Source organism: Gekko japonicus, unplaced genomic scaffold, assembly GCF_001447785.1.
Source record: "Gekko japonicus isolate JY-2015 unplaced genomic scaffold, Gekko_japonicus_V1.1 scaffold4346, whole genome shotgun sequence".
Classification (NCBI taxonomy): domain Eukaryota; kingdom Metazoa; phylum Chordata; class Lepidosauria; order Squamata; family Gekkonidae; genus Gekko; species Gekko japonicus.
This window is the reverse complement of record NW_015171631.1, coordinates 10,828-29,630: the sequence shown is the minus strand read 5'-3', so window position 1 is coordinate 29,630 and position 18,803 is coordinate 10,828. Positions and strand designations below refer to the sequence as shown.

The following is an 18,803-nucleotide window of genomic DNA, read 5'->3' as shown; positions in this document are numbered from 1 at the left end:
GGGGGGGGGTGTGCTGTTCTGTGGGCGCCGCCGCCGCCACGAGAAACTTTGAGGGAAGACGCATCGGGGGGCGGGGCGTCGGGCAGGTTGGTCGCGAAGCCCCGTGGTACATTTTTTAACGGATTTTTCAGGTGGGGTTTTTAATCTCTAACCCCCCCCCCCCTCCCCAGCACTTCTCGTCCTGTGCTTGTTCAAGGCGCTACAATTCAACAAGTATTCTGCCTTCCCTGATTTATTGTGTTTGGAGGCCTGGGGGGAAAAAAAAACCCCTTTGCTCTTATTGACATAATTCCCCAGGTGGCTGTTTAAAGTGTGTGGGGATGAAGACAATAAGTTGTTTGCACTGGGTCTCTGTTACTTGGTGATGATAGGTAATACCTGAGGAAGTGAGCAGTGGCTCACGGAAGCTCCTGCCCTAACCACAAATGTTCTTAGTCTTTAAGGTGTAACTGGAGTAACTGGACTCTTACTTTTTCCTACTAATAGTTATATAGTGTCTCTTATTTTGGGGGTCTGCTGCAAGCAAGCTGTACTACATTGTGCAGACCCCTGCATCATTACATGTAGAGGGAAAATGGAAACAAGCTTCACTGCCCTCCACTGGCCTTCCTGTGGGTACAAACGTGGGTGTCTGTGATTGGGAGAAACAGTCCTGATCATGGGATGGAGCTGACAGTTTGTGTCTGCACAGGCTCGGTCCCTGTGTGGTATATGGGGCTACTGTGTCCAGTGTTCCCTCTAAGCTGAGTTAGTGTGAGCTAGTTCACAGTCTTTTAGCCTCCAGCTCACACACTTTTGTCTCTGCTCAGGAAGGACGGCTCCAGAGCAAACTGATTTATGCCATCGCCAAATCGCTGGCTCACAACTTGAATGCTGGTAGCTCACAAAGTAGAGTTTTTGCTCACAAGACTCCACAGCTTAGAGGGAACATTGACTGTGTTCCCTCCTGTATGCTTGTATTATTGCTCACATGTTGTGTGTGCAAGAAGAATAATAATTCTGTACTCTGTAGAGTACCATACAGAGAGCACTGTCTAAAGAATGAACATTAGAAAAACTGTGCTACTTGAAATTTTGAACATTTTTGTTGGTCCCATAAAAGATATTGTCATTTGCTTGCATTTCTTATTCTGTGGGGCAACATGGTTACTAATTAATGATTTCTAAGTAACTTTCTGGGATGTCATTTTGGAATGGCAGTCATTTGAAGCGATGCCTTTTATTCTTAAACTTTACCAGTCACATCCACTTGCCTCAGCCATTTTCCATAGTAAAGATGCTAGAAAAGTTCTCTCACATAAGGATACTGCAGCTTTTAAAATGCCTCATTCTACAGGGTATAGGGCATAAGGTAGGGTTAAAGATCAACAAATTCTGAAGTGAGTAGAGCTTGGGTAGTCTGGCATAAGGGACATCCATAAATGGGTCTATGTTACGAAATTCTGGAATAATAAATGCTATTTAGTAGTTGAAGCAATGACTTAAGGAGTCTTCAGGGCTTGGGACAAGTCAGAACATGTGCATAATTTCATGCCAAATAAGTAAGCTTAAATTAAATCATGTATTAAACAACTACAAACACTGGAGGAAAGTATGAGTGCTTGTAAATCAAGATAAAATTATTTTGAAAGACAATAGCCCCTTTTATGGTTCAGAGTGTATTCAATGAATAGGCACTGGAGAGAAAGGGAGGAGCAAACTTATGGCAGCAAGCTCTGCCTTTGACCTTTGAGATCTGTCTGTCCACTTCTGTTATTGTCTTCCACCAGCGGGTGAAGACGTCTCTGTTTTGTCTTGGATTCCATAGTTGATTCTCATCAACCCTTCGTCTCATGTCCATGTTTGTTTTAAAAAATCCCATTGTAAAAATAGTGTTTATTAGAGGGGCATCAAATAACATCATTATTTATTTGATTTCTATCCCACCCTCCCGCTCAGGGTGGGTCACAACAGGAATATGAACAATAAAACCACATCATAAAACCATAAACAATTTAGAAGGCATGAAGTGAAGCATTCAGTAAAGTCATATATGGATCTGTGTAATAAGACCTGTATAAGCTAGCTACACCCTATAGCCCCTACATCGCTCAGTTTTGGAATTCAATAAGATCTGCTTTCCCCATTTTTAGCAAAGCTGTGGGTAAGAAGCTTTGACATTTCTTTAAGTCAACTTAGCTAGAAGAGGAATGGCATATAGGACTGATTTCTATGGCGTATGCCAGTGGTCTGTGTATGTGTTCTGTAATGTTTTGTTTAATCAAATCTACAGTTATCAGATTATTTTAAAATAAAAATTTTAATACATTGTCCCTTTGTCAGCTGAGAAATACTGGGCTTTGTTTTGAACCTGGAACAAACACCGCCCCCCATATATCCCTTACAGACTGAAGGTTGTACCCTGCAAAGATTGAATGTTGTTGCCAAGCAGCAATGTGATTTAGTGGTTAATGTGCTGCTTTAATTTAGTCAAAGAGATTTTAATCTCCATGTGACTATTTAAAGGAATGGCCCCTCACAGTTGGGTCCAAGCGATCATCACATCATAGATATGCTGAAGGCATGCCACACTTAAACAGCCAGTGCCCCTGTAGTTTTAGGCTGCATGCCAGATCAAGTGAGCTCAGGTTGATTTGGTTTTTGCAAACAGGTGCATGAAGGCAGGCTTGTAATCTGATCTAGTGTCACAGTTTATCAAGAGGGATTTACACTCAAGAAGATTGTATAGGATTGTAGCCTTAGCATTCTTTAAGTGTCTGTTAAATTCTTTGGTACTAATTCAGGACCATTTATATGCCCAGGCACAAGAGGCTGCTTCTGTGTGATTGATCCATTGTTTCTTTTATTTCTATAGTGTATGTGGTGTTTGTAAACATGGCAGTGCCCTTTGTGGAGGACTGGGACCTAGTGCAGACCCTTGGAGAAGGGGCCTATGGAGAGTGAGTATACTCACCATCATACAACGTGTGCCTTGCAGAGGTAGAAAATGCTTGTATGACTGCAGAATAAGGAGACACTATGAGTTGTGAATTCTTGATACAATTTCTTTTTCCAAGGAATTTTTAAAATATTGAAGACATTGAATTTCCATCTGAAGGGATAAAGGATAGATTGTGGGTAGTGGCCAGGGTTTAGGCTAATACATAATTGTAGCAGAAATTAACAAGGAAACCTGTCTTTCTCCTTTGTAATCATGTTCTTCATTCCTTCTTTAGAGTGAAGTTAGCTGTGAACAGACGCACTGAAGAAGCGGTTGCTGTGAAAATTGTTGACATGAAACGTGCAGCAGAGTGCCCTGATCAGATTAAGAAGGAAATCTGCATCAACAAAATGTTAAATCATGAGAACATTGTAAAATTCTATGGGCACCGGCGAGAAGGCACTATTCAGTATCTCTTCTTGGAGTACTGCAGTGGAGGAGAACTCTTTGACCGAATAGGTATAGGGTGCTTTCTGAGCTTCAAGGGCAGGCTACGTGGTGGTGCTAGTGGTGAAGGTGAACATCTGGATCCAGTTGCTCTGTAAATCTGAAAGATTTACTCTTAAATCTGCACAGATTTGCCTGTTGATATTCCATCTCTTCACCAGGTCCTGACTGCAAAGGCAGGAAAAGAAGACTCAGTGGCTGTATTGCAGTAGTAAAGTTCACATCATTTTTGGGCACTGCTTTGGGTCTGGGGTTCTTATCTACACACTTGATCTTAGCCAAAAGGCTGAGAAGCGATTGGGTTCTTATCTGTGTATTATTTCTGTGTTCTTTAGACTGCAACCTGAGGTTTAGAAATGGGGCAAATAAAAAGTTAAAATAAATGTATTCATTCCTCCTCATATTTTTCCTTCTGTCATGCTCAGGCTGCAGAGGCTTGCTGTGCCTTGGTTATATGCACAAGTGCTACACGATTTTCTATATCCAGAGAGTTGTGTGCATTGCGATAATATAATGTTACCATGAGTAATTTAAAGAACAGGCCCACGTTTTTTAGTGTCACTCATTGCATGCAATGGATCTACAGTGGAAATATTTACGAAGTGAAAGTGTTACAGATAACTGTGCTGGTGAATGAGTAGCATAAGTGGCAGCTCTTGAAAGCAGTTATGACAATCCAGGTTTGACTATCCAGCCTAAATAAAAGACCCTCAGGACATGGAGGAGCTGGTTGTTAGGGCCCAGTGTATTTTGAGCAGTGATGAACCAATGTTTTCAAAGGATGTGCTTAAACAGCCTCTCCAACAAGCTGTGTGTCAGCATGGCCACGTATATGGATGGCCTTGGGCAACAAATGGGTGTGTGTGGTCTCTGCTATTGTTTTGGCACATCATCATAATTTCATCCCTCACCTAGGAGACAGCTATGTAGTATTTAAAGCCACCTGAGGCATGAAGGAGTATTGAATTGTCTGGCTCTTGGCTGTGGTTCTTCAGAAATGAAAGCAGTAGATCTTGGAGTGGCTTGGAATGAAGAAGAAGAGAAGAGATTGGATTTATACCCCGCCCTTCACTACCCAAAGGTGTCTCAGAACGGCTTACAAACTCCTTTCCCTTCCCCTCCCCACAACAGACAACCTGTGAGGTAGGTGGGGCTGAGAGAGCGCTGACAGAAACTGCTCTCTTTCAAGAACAGCTCTTATCAGAGCTATGGCTTGCCCAAGGTCACCCAGCCAGGTGCAAGTGGAGGAGGGGGGAATCAAACCCAGTTCTCCCAGATTAGAGTCCGCACACTTAACCAGTACACCAAACTGGTGGTCTCAGGCTGTTCCTTGAATTGAGCTGCTTCTCTTTTTAAGCAGTTCTGGGGGAAAAAATTGGTTTAGTTGATCTTGAGCAGGTTTCTTGATTCAAACTCATTGGGCCCTTGCAACCTGATTCTTGTGTCTATCTGTGGAATTTTCTTTCTTTTAGATTCCAGTACTGGTACTTTCCTTTTCTTCTTTCAGTTTTCAATCTGACTTGGGAAGATATTGATAATGTACAAGCACAGCATGTATACACATGCACACTCACACACTTTCCGCCACCATCTATATAGCATGGCATAGATTGATACCCAGGTGACATGCAATATTTGGTGTCTCCCATGATCTGGTTACAGTTGGGAGCAGCTGAAAGTGGCTGATATACACTGTTTCAGAGGCATGTAGATGCATCCAAAGCAAAGTGCTCTTATTTATAGAACAAAGTTTGATTCCAGTGGTGCCTTTAAGACCAACAAAACTTAATTCTGGGTATAAGCTTTTGTGTGCATGCCCATTTAATCAGATACCTTTATCAGATACAGTATTTGATGAAGTGTGCATGCACATGAAAGCTTATATCCAGGATTAAACTTCGTTGGTCTTAAAGGTACCACTGGACTCAAACTTAGTTCTATTGCTTCAGACCAACATGGCTACCTACCTGAATCTATGTTCTTATTTATGAATGTTTTAAAAATTCCAGTTGGATATTCCAATTGAAATCTTTGCTATTGCACATGCTGCTTTGGAGTCTACAACCACAGTTGTTTCAGGGCAAACAATTAGAGTGTATTATGTCACGACAACTTTTTAAAAAAAACCCAACCCAAACTATCAGCTTTTTCCTGATAAGGTGTTTTCTTACAGAGCCTGATATAGGAATGCCTGAACCAGATGCACAGAAGTTTTTCCACCAACTTATAGCTGGTGTGGTAAGTTTCTTTATATTTTTTCAAAGTTTTTTCCTTCCCCAGGAATGTTATGTAATTAATAGTTTGTATTGTTTTTAAAGGTCTACCTCCACAGTATAGGAGTAACACACAGGGATATAAAGCCTGAGAATCTCTTGCTAGATGAAAGAGGTAAGAGGAAAAAGATATTCTAAATTAATGGCCTGAAAATGGGTAGCTGTTGGGGAAAATAGGAAAGGACAAGTTTACCTTTGAGATCTGTTTAGCTAAATTAATTTTTGATTTTGGAAGTGGAAATTAACCTTCTAGATGTAGAATCATACAATCTTCATCATTGAGATTATCTAGATCGCTATCTCTCATGCAAGACATTATGGCAACCATTCTTCCCTGTTCTTTGACCCTGGAATCTCGCACATGCTGCCTCTGCATTTCTAAGACTCATTAGAATCTTGCTGCACTTGAAGAAAAATAATAAAGAAATAGGATTATATGTGGCATACTTATTCTCTCCTTCTGTTTGCTTAGATAACCTCAAAATCTCAGACTTTGGTCTAGCAACTGTGTTTAAATACAATGGTCGCGAGCGATTGTTGAACAAGGTGTGTGGCACAGTCCCATATATTGCCCCAGAGGTCCTTAAAAGAAAAGATTTTCATGCTGAGCCTGTTGATGTCTGGTCCTGTGGAATAGTGCTCACTGCTATGTTGGCAGGAGGTAAGAGATGCTCAGGTTTTAGTTTTGCAAACATGGATTTGACTCTCTAGCACACAGTGGGTTTTCTTAACAGTGTGGTACCGGTTAGCAATACAACTTTTGTATTCTCAGTTGGGCATCCAGGATATTTATAAATTTTAAAACACTTATCAAAGCCATATTCTGGTGAATCAGAGCAGCAGACTCCTGAAGATGTTATCCTTTAAACTTGACTCAATTCTGTGGGAATCATAGCTCACATAGCATCTATGTATAGGTGATCAGATTTAGTACTAACTTAGTTTGTTATGACTGTTGATGTATGTTGTAAAAATCTGTATTGATGACTAACTGGTTGGTTTGTAATTTTGGATTTTCAGGACAGTTGTATACTGTTTTGCAGTTATTATATTTCTTGATATGTTATACTTCCTCTTAATAAACATTTTAAAAGGCCATATTCTGAGGGCCCTAGGTAAGGTATAGTATTGCATAGGACCAAAAGACATCTTTCCCTGAGAGACTGGGATATTCAGAGCAGTTCATTTCCCGGTTCAACACAAGACAGTGGGTTGGATCCAGAACAAATTGGCAGTTTCCCCCAATTCACCCTTCCCTCAGCAGATCTCTTCAGGGTTCCCAATCTTGCCAGCATTTGGGGAATATCACTGGTCTGCCATGGGAGGGGGAGAGGCAGGAAAGTTCTACTCCACTGTTTGAAAAATGTAGTTGGTTGGCTATTGTTCTTGTGCTCCAAGCTCAGCCAGTCTCTGGGGTGATTCAATCAAGGATGATTCAATCCCAATACAAAACAACAATACTCACTTAATGAAGTAAAAAACAACAACAGAGCCAGACTGGTACCTACAAATAGTCTACGACAAGACAGGTCCAAGGGAGATAATGGAACCTACAGCTTCAACCAGTCCAGTACATCATTAATGACTGCAGTTTCGGTCTCTTTGTTATGCTACTAGCTTATGTTGGGCCATAAATATAGCCATGTCAATTCTTCAAATTATTCTAGTATCAGAGATTTCATTGGCCAGGATGTGTGTCACCTCCATCAAAGGTAATGATCAAGTGACTACTGAGGAAGGTCCAAAGGGGCCAAAACGCGTTTGGTCCTAAGTTAAAAAGTGTTTACCTGTCAAGTGTATTTGTATTAGAAAAGCTTTTAAAGTCTGAAATTTAGACTCTTTCTTTTAACCGCAGTATGTTTTAACACGTGTACACCTTAATAAACGTTTGTATTTTTATATAATATAGTGTTAGCTTGACCATCTTAGTACACGCGTAGTTATTCAACAGATGTATCTGCAATGACTTTGGGAGAAATAGAGTAGGGCAAGGCAGAGAAAGAGAGGAAGGAAACTTTCTTTTCTTTTACCCTGCTCAGTGTGGGAAACACCCCCAGCCATGACTACTGTGAAATAACCAAATCCCCTGACATGCCATGAAATTCTAAACTGTCAAGGTGGATGGCTAGGGGCTTATATTACTCTCAGCTTGTGTGCTGATGCTGGTTTCTTTGTCTGAGGAGACCTGCAAGTTGTCAGTAACTTTGTTTCAAGTTATTACATGATAGATGTTAGTGATGGAAAGTGCTGTTAAGTTGCAGCCAACTGTAGGGTTTTCAAGGTAAGTGAGGAACAGAAGTGGTTGGCCACTGCCTGCCTCTGCGTTGCAGCCCTGGATTTCTTTGGTGGCCTCCCATCGAAATACTAGCCTGGGCCTACCCGCTTTAACTTTCAAGATGCGATGAGATCGGATTAGCTCAGGCCAACGGTAGATGTTATCGACTCTTTTATAAGCCCTGGTGTACCTCTTTCTGATAGGATAAAATCCCTTATGGCAGAAAGTCATCCATCTAAATATGCCTTTCTCCAAGACTGCTTCCACGTTTGTCAAGAAATTTGGCTTCCTTTCTTGCAGAGCTGCCTTGGGACCAGCCTAGTGACACTTGTCAAGAATACTGTGATTGGAAAGAAAAGAAAACGTACCTTTCACCATGGAAGAAGATTGATTCATTGCCCTTAGGTATCTCGTCTGCTTGTGTGAGGGGCTTGGAACCTGTGCTAAGACACTGTATGTCCCAAAATGATACAAAAATGGATGTCAGCAAGAGTCAAACCAGAGACAAACCTGGGAAAGTTTTTGAGGGGTGAAAAATCAGACTCCTGGCTGTCTTAATACCCTTCCTGCACCCTGAGGAGAAATGCATAATAAAGGAGAAAGGGTTTCCCAAGCACATCTGTTTTCACCTTGAATTAATTTCATCCTCGCTTCCTCCTTACCTGGTTACCCTAAAGTCACATTTTAACACAACTCTGGCTGCGGTCACACGGAGCATTAGCCACGCTACATAAAGCAATCAGTTACATTTATAATTACACATCAGGATCTTTATTTATCTTTGGACAAACTATCAAAGTATTTTGTTTTGGGGGCAGTTATGTCAGCATAGCTGGGTAAAGTGCTTCAAACATTGAAAGTACTAGACAAATGCTAAGTATTATGCTACAGAAATGTTGTTGATTGTAGAACATATCCTTCAGGGGATATTCAGAACCAAAAAGTTTGATTTATGCAGCCCTTTTAAATGTCTACTAGGCACACCGAGGAAAAATAGAAATTCACACCAGCTTGAGAGGCTAATTTAGTTGACATCTATTGCTGTAGGAGCGGCTTGGATTGCTTCTAAAGCTATGAGTTGTGTAGGACCAGATTGTTTGTTTGTCTTTGCAGCTTTACTTCTCAAAATACTAACAGAGAGCCCTACATCCCGACTCACTATTGCAGACATAAAAAAGGACAGATGGTATACAAAACCTCTAAAGAAAGGTAAGTGTCTTAAAAACATACTTCAGTATATATCAGTGTTTTCTAAAATCCTTATGGTGGGTCTGCAGACTGTTTAATGGATTCCTTATTCTGCATAACACTAAGGTCTGTACCATGGACAGAAATACATTGTGGGTTGTATCCATATTACAATTGGCAATTTTCACGGATTCTCTGTTCTTGCTGGAGATGGGGGGGTCTTTTGTCCCCCAGGAACAGCAATTTTGTGGAGATCAATGGGAGAGGGGAGGCAGGAAAGTTCATTCCTCTGAATGGAGAATTTAGTCAGGATCCAGCACTGTTTATTTAAAAGTCTTGAAATTAGTATTTTATATTAGTACTTTAATCTAGTTTAAGGCCATCGAGAATAGTGCTAGCTTCTAAGATTTTCTTAGTTCAGTTCACAAGGCCTTTCTGGATTCTTGATAAACTTATGTTTGGCTTGAGAGAAGGTCAGTGTAAATCCCTTCCCGTGTTTTCCTTTTCACAAGTGATTGCTGGCAGTACTTCTCTCAGTGAAAATTATGACAAGGAAAGTAGCTCTCTGTTTATTGCAGTGTGTGTCTACAGGCTTATTTCACAACTGAAAAAGGCGGCGTGTGATAATAACACTGCCTTCAGTGTCCTCCCTTCTGGTTGACTTACAGAGCTGGTCCCATCACTACTGAAATTGGCATGGGTGCTTTAACATCAGTGTATTATATAAATAATGGCAAGACGTGTATTTAGCTCCTTCTGGTGTTTTGCAGGTGAGACAGAAATTAGCTGGCACGTAGCCCTGGGGAGTCTGAACCTCCTTGGTATTATCAGGCAGGCTGTAGTCTGATGCCCAATATGAAAAAGCAGTGATGAGTTGCTTGCCCAGCTCTTAATCAGGAAAGATGAAAAATAATCTCTGAGTATTGATCATAGTGGTTTTTGCACTTTAGGTATAAAGCGACCCCGGGTCTCTTCAGGGGGACTTTCAGATTCTCCAGGAGCGTTTTCTAAGCACATTCGATCTGACATGGACTTCTCGCCTGTGAAAACTGCACACAGGTGACAATCGGTTTAATTGTAGCGTCTGGTTAATATTTCATAATTGGTTGTTTAGATGTCTCCTGTGGCCTGGTCAGATGTGGGTGCTCCTCGCCTCTCCCGTCATGCCTGCCCTCTGATGTCATCCCTAGATGGTGGACAGCATAAGCAGTGCTGTGCATGCCATAGGATGACGGTGAAATACTTGCCAGGAATACCACTCATTAGTGCCTCAAAGATTAATGAATCCATATGTTTTGTATCAGACAGCATTTGTTCCGTTTTGCTTTGAGCAAATTCTGGAGTTGAGCTGCTGGTGAGATTTTAATGCAGGTTTTTTTAGCATTTAAATATCGTATTAACAAAGTTACAACCTCTGTTCTGTTCCTTCTTTCAAATAGTATGGAAGTGGTATGTGTGATAACCATGTGTATGTAATGCCGAATAGGATAGATTGGTTCTAAATCAACATGTCTTAAAACTACTGAGGAAGAAAGACCTATTTAAATAATTAAAAAAATATTTTTAGCTTTTTAGTCCATACGTGTTGTGAACACGCTTGAAGCTTCATCGGTTAATATAACCAAGAAAAACTCACCTCTAAGTCCCTGCGGGACTTGATGCAGTTCCGCAGGGCCTGTAAAACGGAGCTCTTCCGCCAGGCTTTCGAGTAGGAGCCGCCGCCACCATCATTACGCCACCATCATTATGTCACCATTGTGACCATCATTCCATCTACGCCCCTCTCTTTATTCCCACAAATTGTCCATCTTCAGAGCGGGTACTATTGGGGGGCGCGATATGTTCCTATCAGAGGACAACTTGGGCATTCGTGCCCCTTGTGAGCCGCCCTGAGCCTTCGGGGAGGGCGGGATACAAATCCAAAGATAAATAAATAAATAAACTAAATAATGTTTACTACCCAGGAGCATACTCCAAAACTTCTGATCATAGAGTCCACAGGCCTTTTGAAATACAGAACTAATTTTTTTCCTTGATGGCAAAATTCACAGATCTGTTTGTTTTCATTTTAAACAGAAAATAAGAGTTTTTAAATTAGTGTTTCCTTACTTCAGAGTGGTTCTGGTGTATATTTTTTAAATAAATCCTTTTTATGTTCTGTGTTTAATGTCAGTTTTTATTCATGCTTTTGCAGAATTGAATTTTGCCAGTCTGGCCTTTATGAGATAAGCTTGAGACCAGTGTTTTGTGAACTCTTTGCCCCTCCTAAGTAGCAGAGGTGGAATAAAATGCTTTGGCGTAGAACTTTGACTCTTTTTGGCATATAGCATAGTCAGACTTGGCTACAATATGTGCACCACTTTATAATATGCAGTAATTGTAAAAACAAGAAAATTTGGCAAGTATGGATGGTGATCTTCAGTAAAAGTAAATGAGTTTAGAAGAGACTACATCTGTGACTGTCAGTTTTGCATTCAGTATTGGGGTGGACGGATGTTTTAGCTTATTAATGATGCTGGGAATAATGGCCCTTCACCCTACAATTTTCTCAAAGTTCACTGTGCTTGGTCTACCTTACAGGGTTAGTGTAAGAAGACAGTTTCCATTTCTCAGGGCTAGTAAGATGCTAGGAGCAAACTAGTAGGCTGTAACCTGACACCCAGCTAAGGGCAATAAAAACAGTGGGCATGCAAAGGACTGTGCCAGAGTAAGGTCAGGGGGGGGGGAGAAAACCACCTCTGGTAGGAGGAGCCAAAGTATAACTAGGTCACCACCTCCTATCAAACAATAAGAAATGAGCAGTCATCCCAAGAGAGGGGAGGGTGCAGGTAATAAATTGTCTGGACCTGAAACGCTTCAGTCCTCCATCTTAGCCATCAATCTTTTGTTGATCTTGCCTTTGGACTCATGCTAGCTGGCAGGAAGGGCTTCCTTGGATTTCATGTTGATCCCATTTAACCATGCAACTGGAAGAAGCTCAAACCTCAAACTCAGCCCTCAGAGAAATTCCATTACCTCAAGAATTAAGTGCCCGCTCCTTTAATTACATCAGTTATGAACAAGTCTAGTCAGTGCAAGGTGGATTGCAGTTTGCCACTTTATTTTCCATCGTTTGCTCACTCCTGGATTGTGTGGATGATTCTTTCATTAAACCTTTATAATCTGAACTCTTGAAATCAGATTTCTGTAGCCCACCAAATACCACTCCCTAGTCTCAACCATATTACCAAAGGCAGCATAAAGAGAAGGGGAGGTTACTCATTGATCCATGAGTGTGCAAAAGGGCATGTGCTCATTCCTGTAGGAGCGGCAGTGAGCATGGTACAGAGGTGGAGCCACCATGAGGCCCCAGAGGCAAAGGGCTAAAGTAGTGGTGGCGAACGAAGAAAGGGTTAATCTGGGAGGGGAGAGAAGTAGGCAAGTAATCAGTGGCCTGGAAACATCCGAACTCCCAACAAGGAAGAGCTCAGTGTCTTGCAAGAGTTGGACAATTCCTCCACAGTTAACATATAAAAACTGGCACCTAAAGCAGTTAGGTTCATAGGGATGACTCCTGAAGTTTCCTGTGCTTACAGCTGCTTTGGGGATGAGCTTTTGCTAGGTTTTTTTTTTTAGCTACAAACAGTTGAGACTTATAAGTTGCATAAAATCAGGAATGACCTTGTATTGATGGTGGTGGATGCATTTGTTAAGGATGTAGGTGAATTTTATTGTACTTTTCATGGGTGGTTTGCTGCTTTGTGGACTTGATTGTGGAATAGTAGGGTATACATTAAATAAAAAGGCCCCTTTGTACATAACATAGATAGTTGAAGCTATATAACTCTTTGAAGTTGCATAGAGTGCAATGGCGGCTTTGGACCACTCATTTTCCTTCAACCTAACCTACCTTGCAGAGTTGTGAGGACTTCAAAAAGGGGGAGTGGGTAGAATTAAAGACCTTGAGCTCCTTTGAGGGAGGACAGCATAGAAATGTGGTAATAAACATATAGCAGTGATCTTCTGAGTCAGTAGCCATTGTGGTACAATCTATTTATATTCCTGCTCTGTGTGTGTTTTGTTATTGCAGTGAGGAAAGAATGACGTGTTCCAATTCCCAACCAGAACTGGGAACTGGCCTCTCCTTGTTGGACAGCAGTCCAGCGAGTATTGACAAGCTAGTGCAAGGCATCAGCTTTTCCCAGCCAGCGTGCCCAGAACACATGCTGCTGAACAGTCAATTCCTGGGCACACCAAGTTCTTCACAGGTAACCTTGTCCACTACCGTAGTAGTTTGCTTTTAGCTTTACGCAGAGTGCAGTGATACAGGCTACGATCCTAAGTACACATACTAGTGTGTAATTCCTGTTAAGCTCAGCTGGATTTACTTTTGAGCGTACAGGCTTAGTAGCAAACTGGCTAACAGTGCACTTTTAGTGGTTTTTATTGTTGCTGAGACTTGCCACACTTTTGCACACTCTGAATAATCCACTTGCAATGCAGTTTGCAACTGGATTGTACTGTGTGAAATGGGAAATCCACTTGCTAAATTGGATTGAAAGTGCATTATTGTGAAAAGTGCCTCTTGTACTGTCATCCACATATCACTTCTTAGACACAATTTTGTTTCATTTAATCACCCAGCTTGTTCCTACAAGCACAGTTGTGATGAAAGCCTGATATACACCTTTCATTTTAAAACACAGTTGGTTTGAAAAGACTCATTCTAATTACTCAGCTTCTAACTGGCTTCATGGCATCTGGTTCTTCCTTTCAGACCCCTTGGCAACGCTTGGTGAAGAGAATGACCCGTTTCTTTCTGAAGCTGGATGCTGCTCAATCATACAGCATCTTGAAGGAGGTTTGTGAAAAGATGGGCTATATCTGGAAGAAAGGCTGCACAAACCAGGTAAAGAAACTTTGAAATTGACACCTTTTTGTCCATGAGATAGTTAGATAGAATTGTGACGAAATAGACCTGCTTTGACTTGCAGACCCTGCTCTGCCCACCCACCCCCCTTGGCATTGTGAACTCCCGGAGGGGCTTACTTTTTTTACTTTGGAGGTTGGCTCTCAGTCACTGTACCACCACTGTACCACTGTATGGAGGTTGGCTCTCAGTCACTGTACCACCTAGAATCCCCCATCATTTGGACATGCTAGAGCAAGAGGGGCCCCTGGGTTAGGAGGAAAGCGGTCTGTGTGCATGTGGCTATTTCTCCAGGGGAACCCCAAAGTTGCAATTGGTCCCTGTGGTAATCAGTCCCTGAGTAGTGGGAGACACTGAGGCCAGGCCTCAGAACCAGGAAGTGGAACTGTGATTCCTGCTCATCCCAGTGGGAAATTCTCAAAATGAACAGGTAGTGGCAGTGAGTGAGTACTGTAGTAGAAGAAAATAGTAAACTCCTCCAGGAATTGGCAACGCCAAGGAGGAATGGGCAGAGTAGTGTCTGCAAGTGAAAGCAGGCCTGTTCCATCACGTAGTCTTGAACTTGAGTGCTGTAAAAGAGACCTTCAGTCAGATGTCTTCCTCATTTGCTCACCAGTGTATTTTCCCCCTCCTAATAAAGCAGTATTTATTTTTCTTTGGCAAGGTCACCATATCGACCATGGACAGAAGAAACAACAAGCTGATTTTCAAGGCAAACCTGGTGGAAATGGAAGACAAAATTCTTGTGGATTTCCGTCTGTCAAAGGTACAGTAAATTAAACAGTAGCTTTAATTCTAAGGAAAGTTTTGGCACTTACACTCGATGTTCTGTATCAAACACATAGTCACAGGAAAGTGTTTTTATGTGGTGCAACATAACAGAAGTCTTTGATTTGACCTGAGGATTCTCTGTTCCTCATAATCTCAACATCCTGCAATTTGAGGAACAGTGTGTGCTAATCTTTTCTTGATGTAGGAAGCCATGAATAGTACTAATGTTCCAAGCAAGGGCAGACCTTCAAATATATATATATCCCCCCCCCCCCAACGCGTTGGCCTTTTCCAGTTCTTCCACTGACTGTGCTGTGTGCTCCATCAGCCATTGGCCCATCAACCACCACTCAAGAGTACTTCTGTGCCATTGGTTGGGTGCTGGGTCTGCTCCTCTCCCCCGCCCACTGCCAGCCTGGACACTCTTCCCTCACACAAGAAACTGCCAAAACGGCTGTCTCTCCTGATGAAGATGCTTCTCCTGCTTGGCTCCTGTGGGGCTAACTTTTCCCTCAGTGGCTGTTGCTAGGCAACCAAGCTTGGTTCTGTCAGTAAAAAGGCAAAGGCAGAAGGCCTACTTTGGCCTTGGTGGGGAACTCATTGGGGCCAGTCCTGACTAGGGTTGCCAGCTCCAGCTTGGGAAATTCCTGGAGATTTTGTAGTAGAGTCTACAGAAACCAGAATTTGGGGAGGGGAGAGGCCTCAGTTGAATAGAGTGCCAGAGTCCACCCTCTAAACCAGCCATTTCCTCCTGGGGAACCATTTTTGCCAATCTCCAGGGGAGAGCTGGATATCACTCAGAACTGCTCTCCAGATGGGAGGGATCAGTTCCCCTGGAGAAAATGGTAAGCTCTGTGTCATTATACCCTGCTGAGGTCACCATAGCAAATTGATGCTGAATGCCCAGGGCCAGGGCACCTACCCAGAGCCCCTTTCTAGCGCTCATTGTATTTATTGCCACAATGGGCCTTATTCTAGTTTGAAATAATTTCTAATGAAGAAAGTGCAGGGGGTTTTTTGGTGGTGGTGGGGATTGCATTAATCTCAAAGTTGCTTTCTCCCAGTTTACGGAAGCTCCAGCTAATAATGTAGGGTTGCTGAGAACCATCATGGACCCCCAGATAAACAGTCTTTCTGTCCCCTTTCTCACATCACCCATATCCAGCCCAAGCATTGGACTTTCAGGGGGATCAAGGCCTCTGGATTTTTGTTTTCCCAGTCTTCATATCTCAACAGCCCAACATGTTCACACTCTATTTATTTACTGATGATGTGTTGTTGTGTTTTTCCTATGCAGGGTGATGGTTTGGAGTTCAAGAGGCATTTCCTGAAGATCAAGGGGAAACTTAGTGATGTTGTCAGCGTGCAGAAGCTGTGGCTTCCAGCCACATGATTGTGTTTGAAGTTGAGAGCTGAGTAGTGTTGGATCTTGTGGACTTAGTGTCTTTTGCTGAGAGACAGTTATGCCTGCCACAGTCTGAACTCAGATGTTTGGTGGTTTACTTGGCTAAGTAGATCCACTTATGGGTGGTGACAGGTATATAATAATCTGACTGTGATCATGTTACCAGTGCCTTAGTTGATGGCAAGTTCTTAGAATTATTTTTGTAACTCATTCAAGACTCAAATGCCTGTATTCCTTTCTTTCTCCAAACTGCTGCAGTCACAAAACAATGGAAATTGAAGTCTGTGAAAAGCTGCAGCATTCATGTTTTTAAAGTTTCAGCAAAAGTTCACTTTTTGTAAATTTGATGCTTGTATACAAAGTACTAGGAATATAGAATGAGGTCCTTAACATGGCACGTTGCTTGGTTTATAATAACTTGTGGATGTCCGAATGAAGCCATGCTTCTAGTTGTTCAGTTTTTAATTTGTTCAGTCTAAGGCAAAGCTAGACAATCCCCAAGTCCATCACAGGGACATGGTGCCGTTTTTAGAGCTTTTAAAAAAAAACTTTTCAGAACACTGTGGGACCCTAATCCTGCTGGGGACTGCAGCACAGGGGGATGAAGAGCTCCTGTCTCCCCCCCCATTTTGGTTCTTGAAAACAGAGGGGGGGGGAGACCAGGAGCTCATCCCCCTGTGCTGCAGTTCCCAGAAAAAGTACGGCCCCCATGATGTTTTAAAAAGTTGTGGGTTTAAAAAAAATTAATAAAGCTATAGAATGGTGCCATGTCAGACTCAGGGATACTGTATTATCTAGTTTGGCCCTAAGAAGAACATGAATCAGCACTATAAGGATTATTAGAGGTCTTTGCAGGGCCATAGTTAGACAACCCGTAGGGGGGCAGTGCTCCGATGTGCTTACATCACTTCTGGAAGTCAGCATGGGGAAGGGGGTTATGCCAGGTTTCCCTTGCTGCTCTTACTCTTGAGGAGTAAGAGGAGTGGCAAGGGAAACCCAGGCCTGGCCATTCTTTAGGCCTCTTGCAGCAGCAGAAGCAAGCTAGTGGTGCCACTCCTTACTCAAGGAATAAGAGAAGCGGCACCACTAGCTTGCCTCCACCCTGCTGCAAGAGGCGTAGAGAATAGCATGGCCACTCCAGGATGGGTCTTCTTGCTTTTGCAGCTGGCCTCTCTCTCCTCTGCTGCTCGGCCGCAGCTGGAAGCAGGAAGCTAGCTTTGAAAGCGGGAAGACCTGCTCCGGTGTGGCCACATGGAGGCCACATCTCTCCCTTAGCCTGCTCCGCTTGGGGGGGGGGGGGGTCTGGCATCCTCCCTGAGGGCCTTGCAGCACATCTGGGAGGATCATAGCCCCCTCCCCTGGGTCTTCATTAAGTTTTCTACTCTTAGAGCATATTCATCTGCACACACATCCTTCCCCCCAAAATCTTGCAAAACCTGTTGAGCCTCTAGAATAGAACAGTCTAAGGTTTCCATTCCATGATTTTCTTTTCTTTGCTTCAGGCGTATTTCAGAGTAATTTTAATTATGCCTTGTACCCCTCCACCACACCCCAAGACATTGGAACCGTGCTCTTCACTGGTCATATTAAATGTACAATACTGTGAATTTTTATGTGTGTCAGAGAAAAAAATCCTGAAAGAAAACGCTTTATATAATAAAGAATATTTCAATGTAATATGGCTGTCTGATTATCTTGCACAGAATTCTTCTGCTTTTGTTCTCTCCTACTGGAAATCCACATAGTTCGAATCAAAATGGGGAAGATCCTTGTAGTTTCTTCATGTTGCAATATCAGGTAATCAGTTAGACAACACTTGGAAAAAATTGCAAAGGAGCATATTTGGGGCACAAAGGGAGGGGAAGCATTGCCCTCTCATCTACCATAAGTGGAGAGCATAATCATTCTGTTTGGTATCCACTTGGAACTGAAATGGTTACAGGATCATATCACCAGATATGTAATGTGTATGCAGATGTTTTTCCCATTTAGATTAGAAGAGATCTCAGTGTCAGCACCCTTTAGTCCCTTCGATTTTCAGCAAGATTTGATCCTGGGATCCTTTGTATTTTAAACAAGGCTGGTACCCTAGCTTAGACCAATGAGCTGCTTTTATATATGCAGCTGAAATATTGTAAGTCTGGTCCTCATTAGGGAAAGGATAGAAATTGGTATAATTCTGGCTTTAAGAGAGCATTCCCCTTTAGGTTCATCTCCCAATATGCTGTATTGCCTGCCTTTTGATTCATCCTGATGGTTCTTTGTGTTCGGGTATCACAGGCAAGGAGTGTGTCCAGTTATGCAGCCCTCCATTGTCATCTGATTGGCCTTTGATATTTGCATGAGTTCAGTCTGAAGATGGCAAATAGTTTTGCTAGAAGTTTTGTATGATGGTTTATTGTTGGCATTTCTGGTAGACCTAAACTTTTTCATACTGTGAAGTTTAAAAAAAGCCTTTGGTCTTGATTTTAATTTGCAGATATTCAACTCTGAATATTCTCTGGAAAATAACACAGTGGCAAGTACCTTAGAACCTACACTTTTCAAAATCAGAT

General features: G+C 42.3%; 1 protein-coding gene across 1 annotated transcript in view; it reads left to right on the top strand.

Moving 5' to 3' along the window:
• The window catches only part of CHEK1 (checkpoint kinase 1), a 16,713-nt gene extending 217 nt beyond the window's left edge, over positions 1–16,496 (top strand). Inside the window, exons 2-13 of the mRNA XM_015419969.1 lie at positions 2,855–2,939; positions 3,216–3,439; positions 5,601–5,665; positions 5,746–5,815; positions 6,173–6,361; positions 8,276–8,380; positions 9,089–9,184; positions 10,114–10,222; positions 13,233–13,410; positions 13,920–14,051; positions 14,737–14,838; positions 16,141–16,496. Of these exons, the coding sequence (XP_015275455.1) occupies positions 2,875–2,939; positions 3,216–3,439; positions 5,601–5,665; positions 5,746–5,815; positions 6,173–6,361; positions 8,276–8,380; positions 9,089–9,184; positions 10,114–10,222; positions 13,233–13,410; positions 13,920–14,051; positions 14,737–14,838; positions 16,141–16,236 (1,431 nt within the window). The 5' untranslated portion in view covers positions 2,855–2,874 and the 3' untranslated portion in view covers positions 16,237–16,496. The remainder of the gene's footprint in view (positions 1–2,854; positions 2,940–3,215; positions 3,440–5,600; positions 5,666–5,745; positions 5,816–6,172; positions 6,362–8,275; positions 8,381–9,088; positions 9,185–10,113; positions 10,223–13,232; positions 13,411–13,919; positions 14,052–14,736; positions 14,839–16,140) is intronic.
• The last annotated feature ends 2,307 nt before the right edge of the window (positions 16,497–18,803 follow it).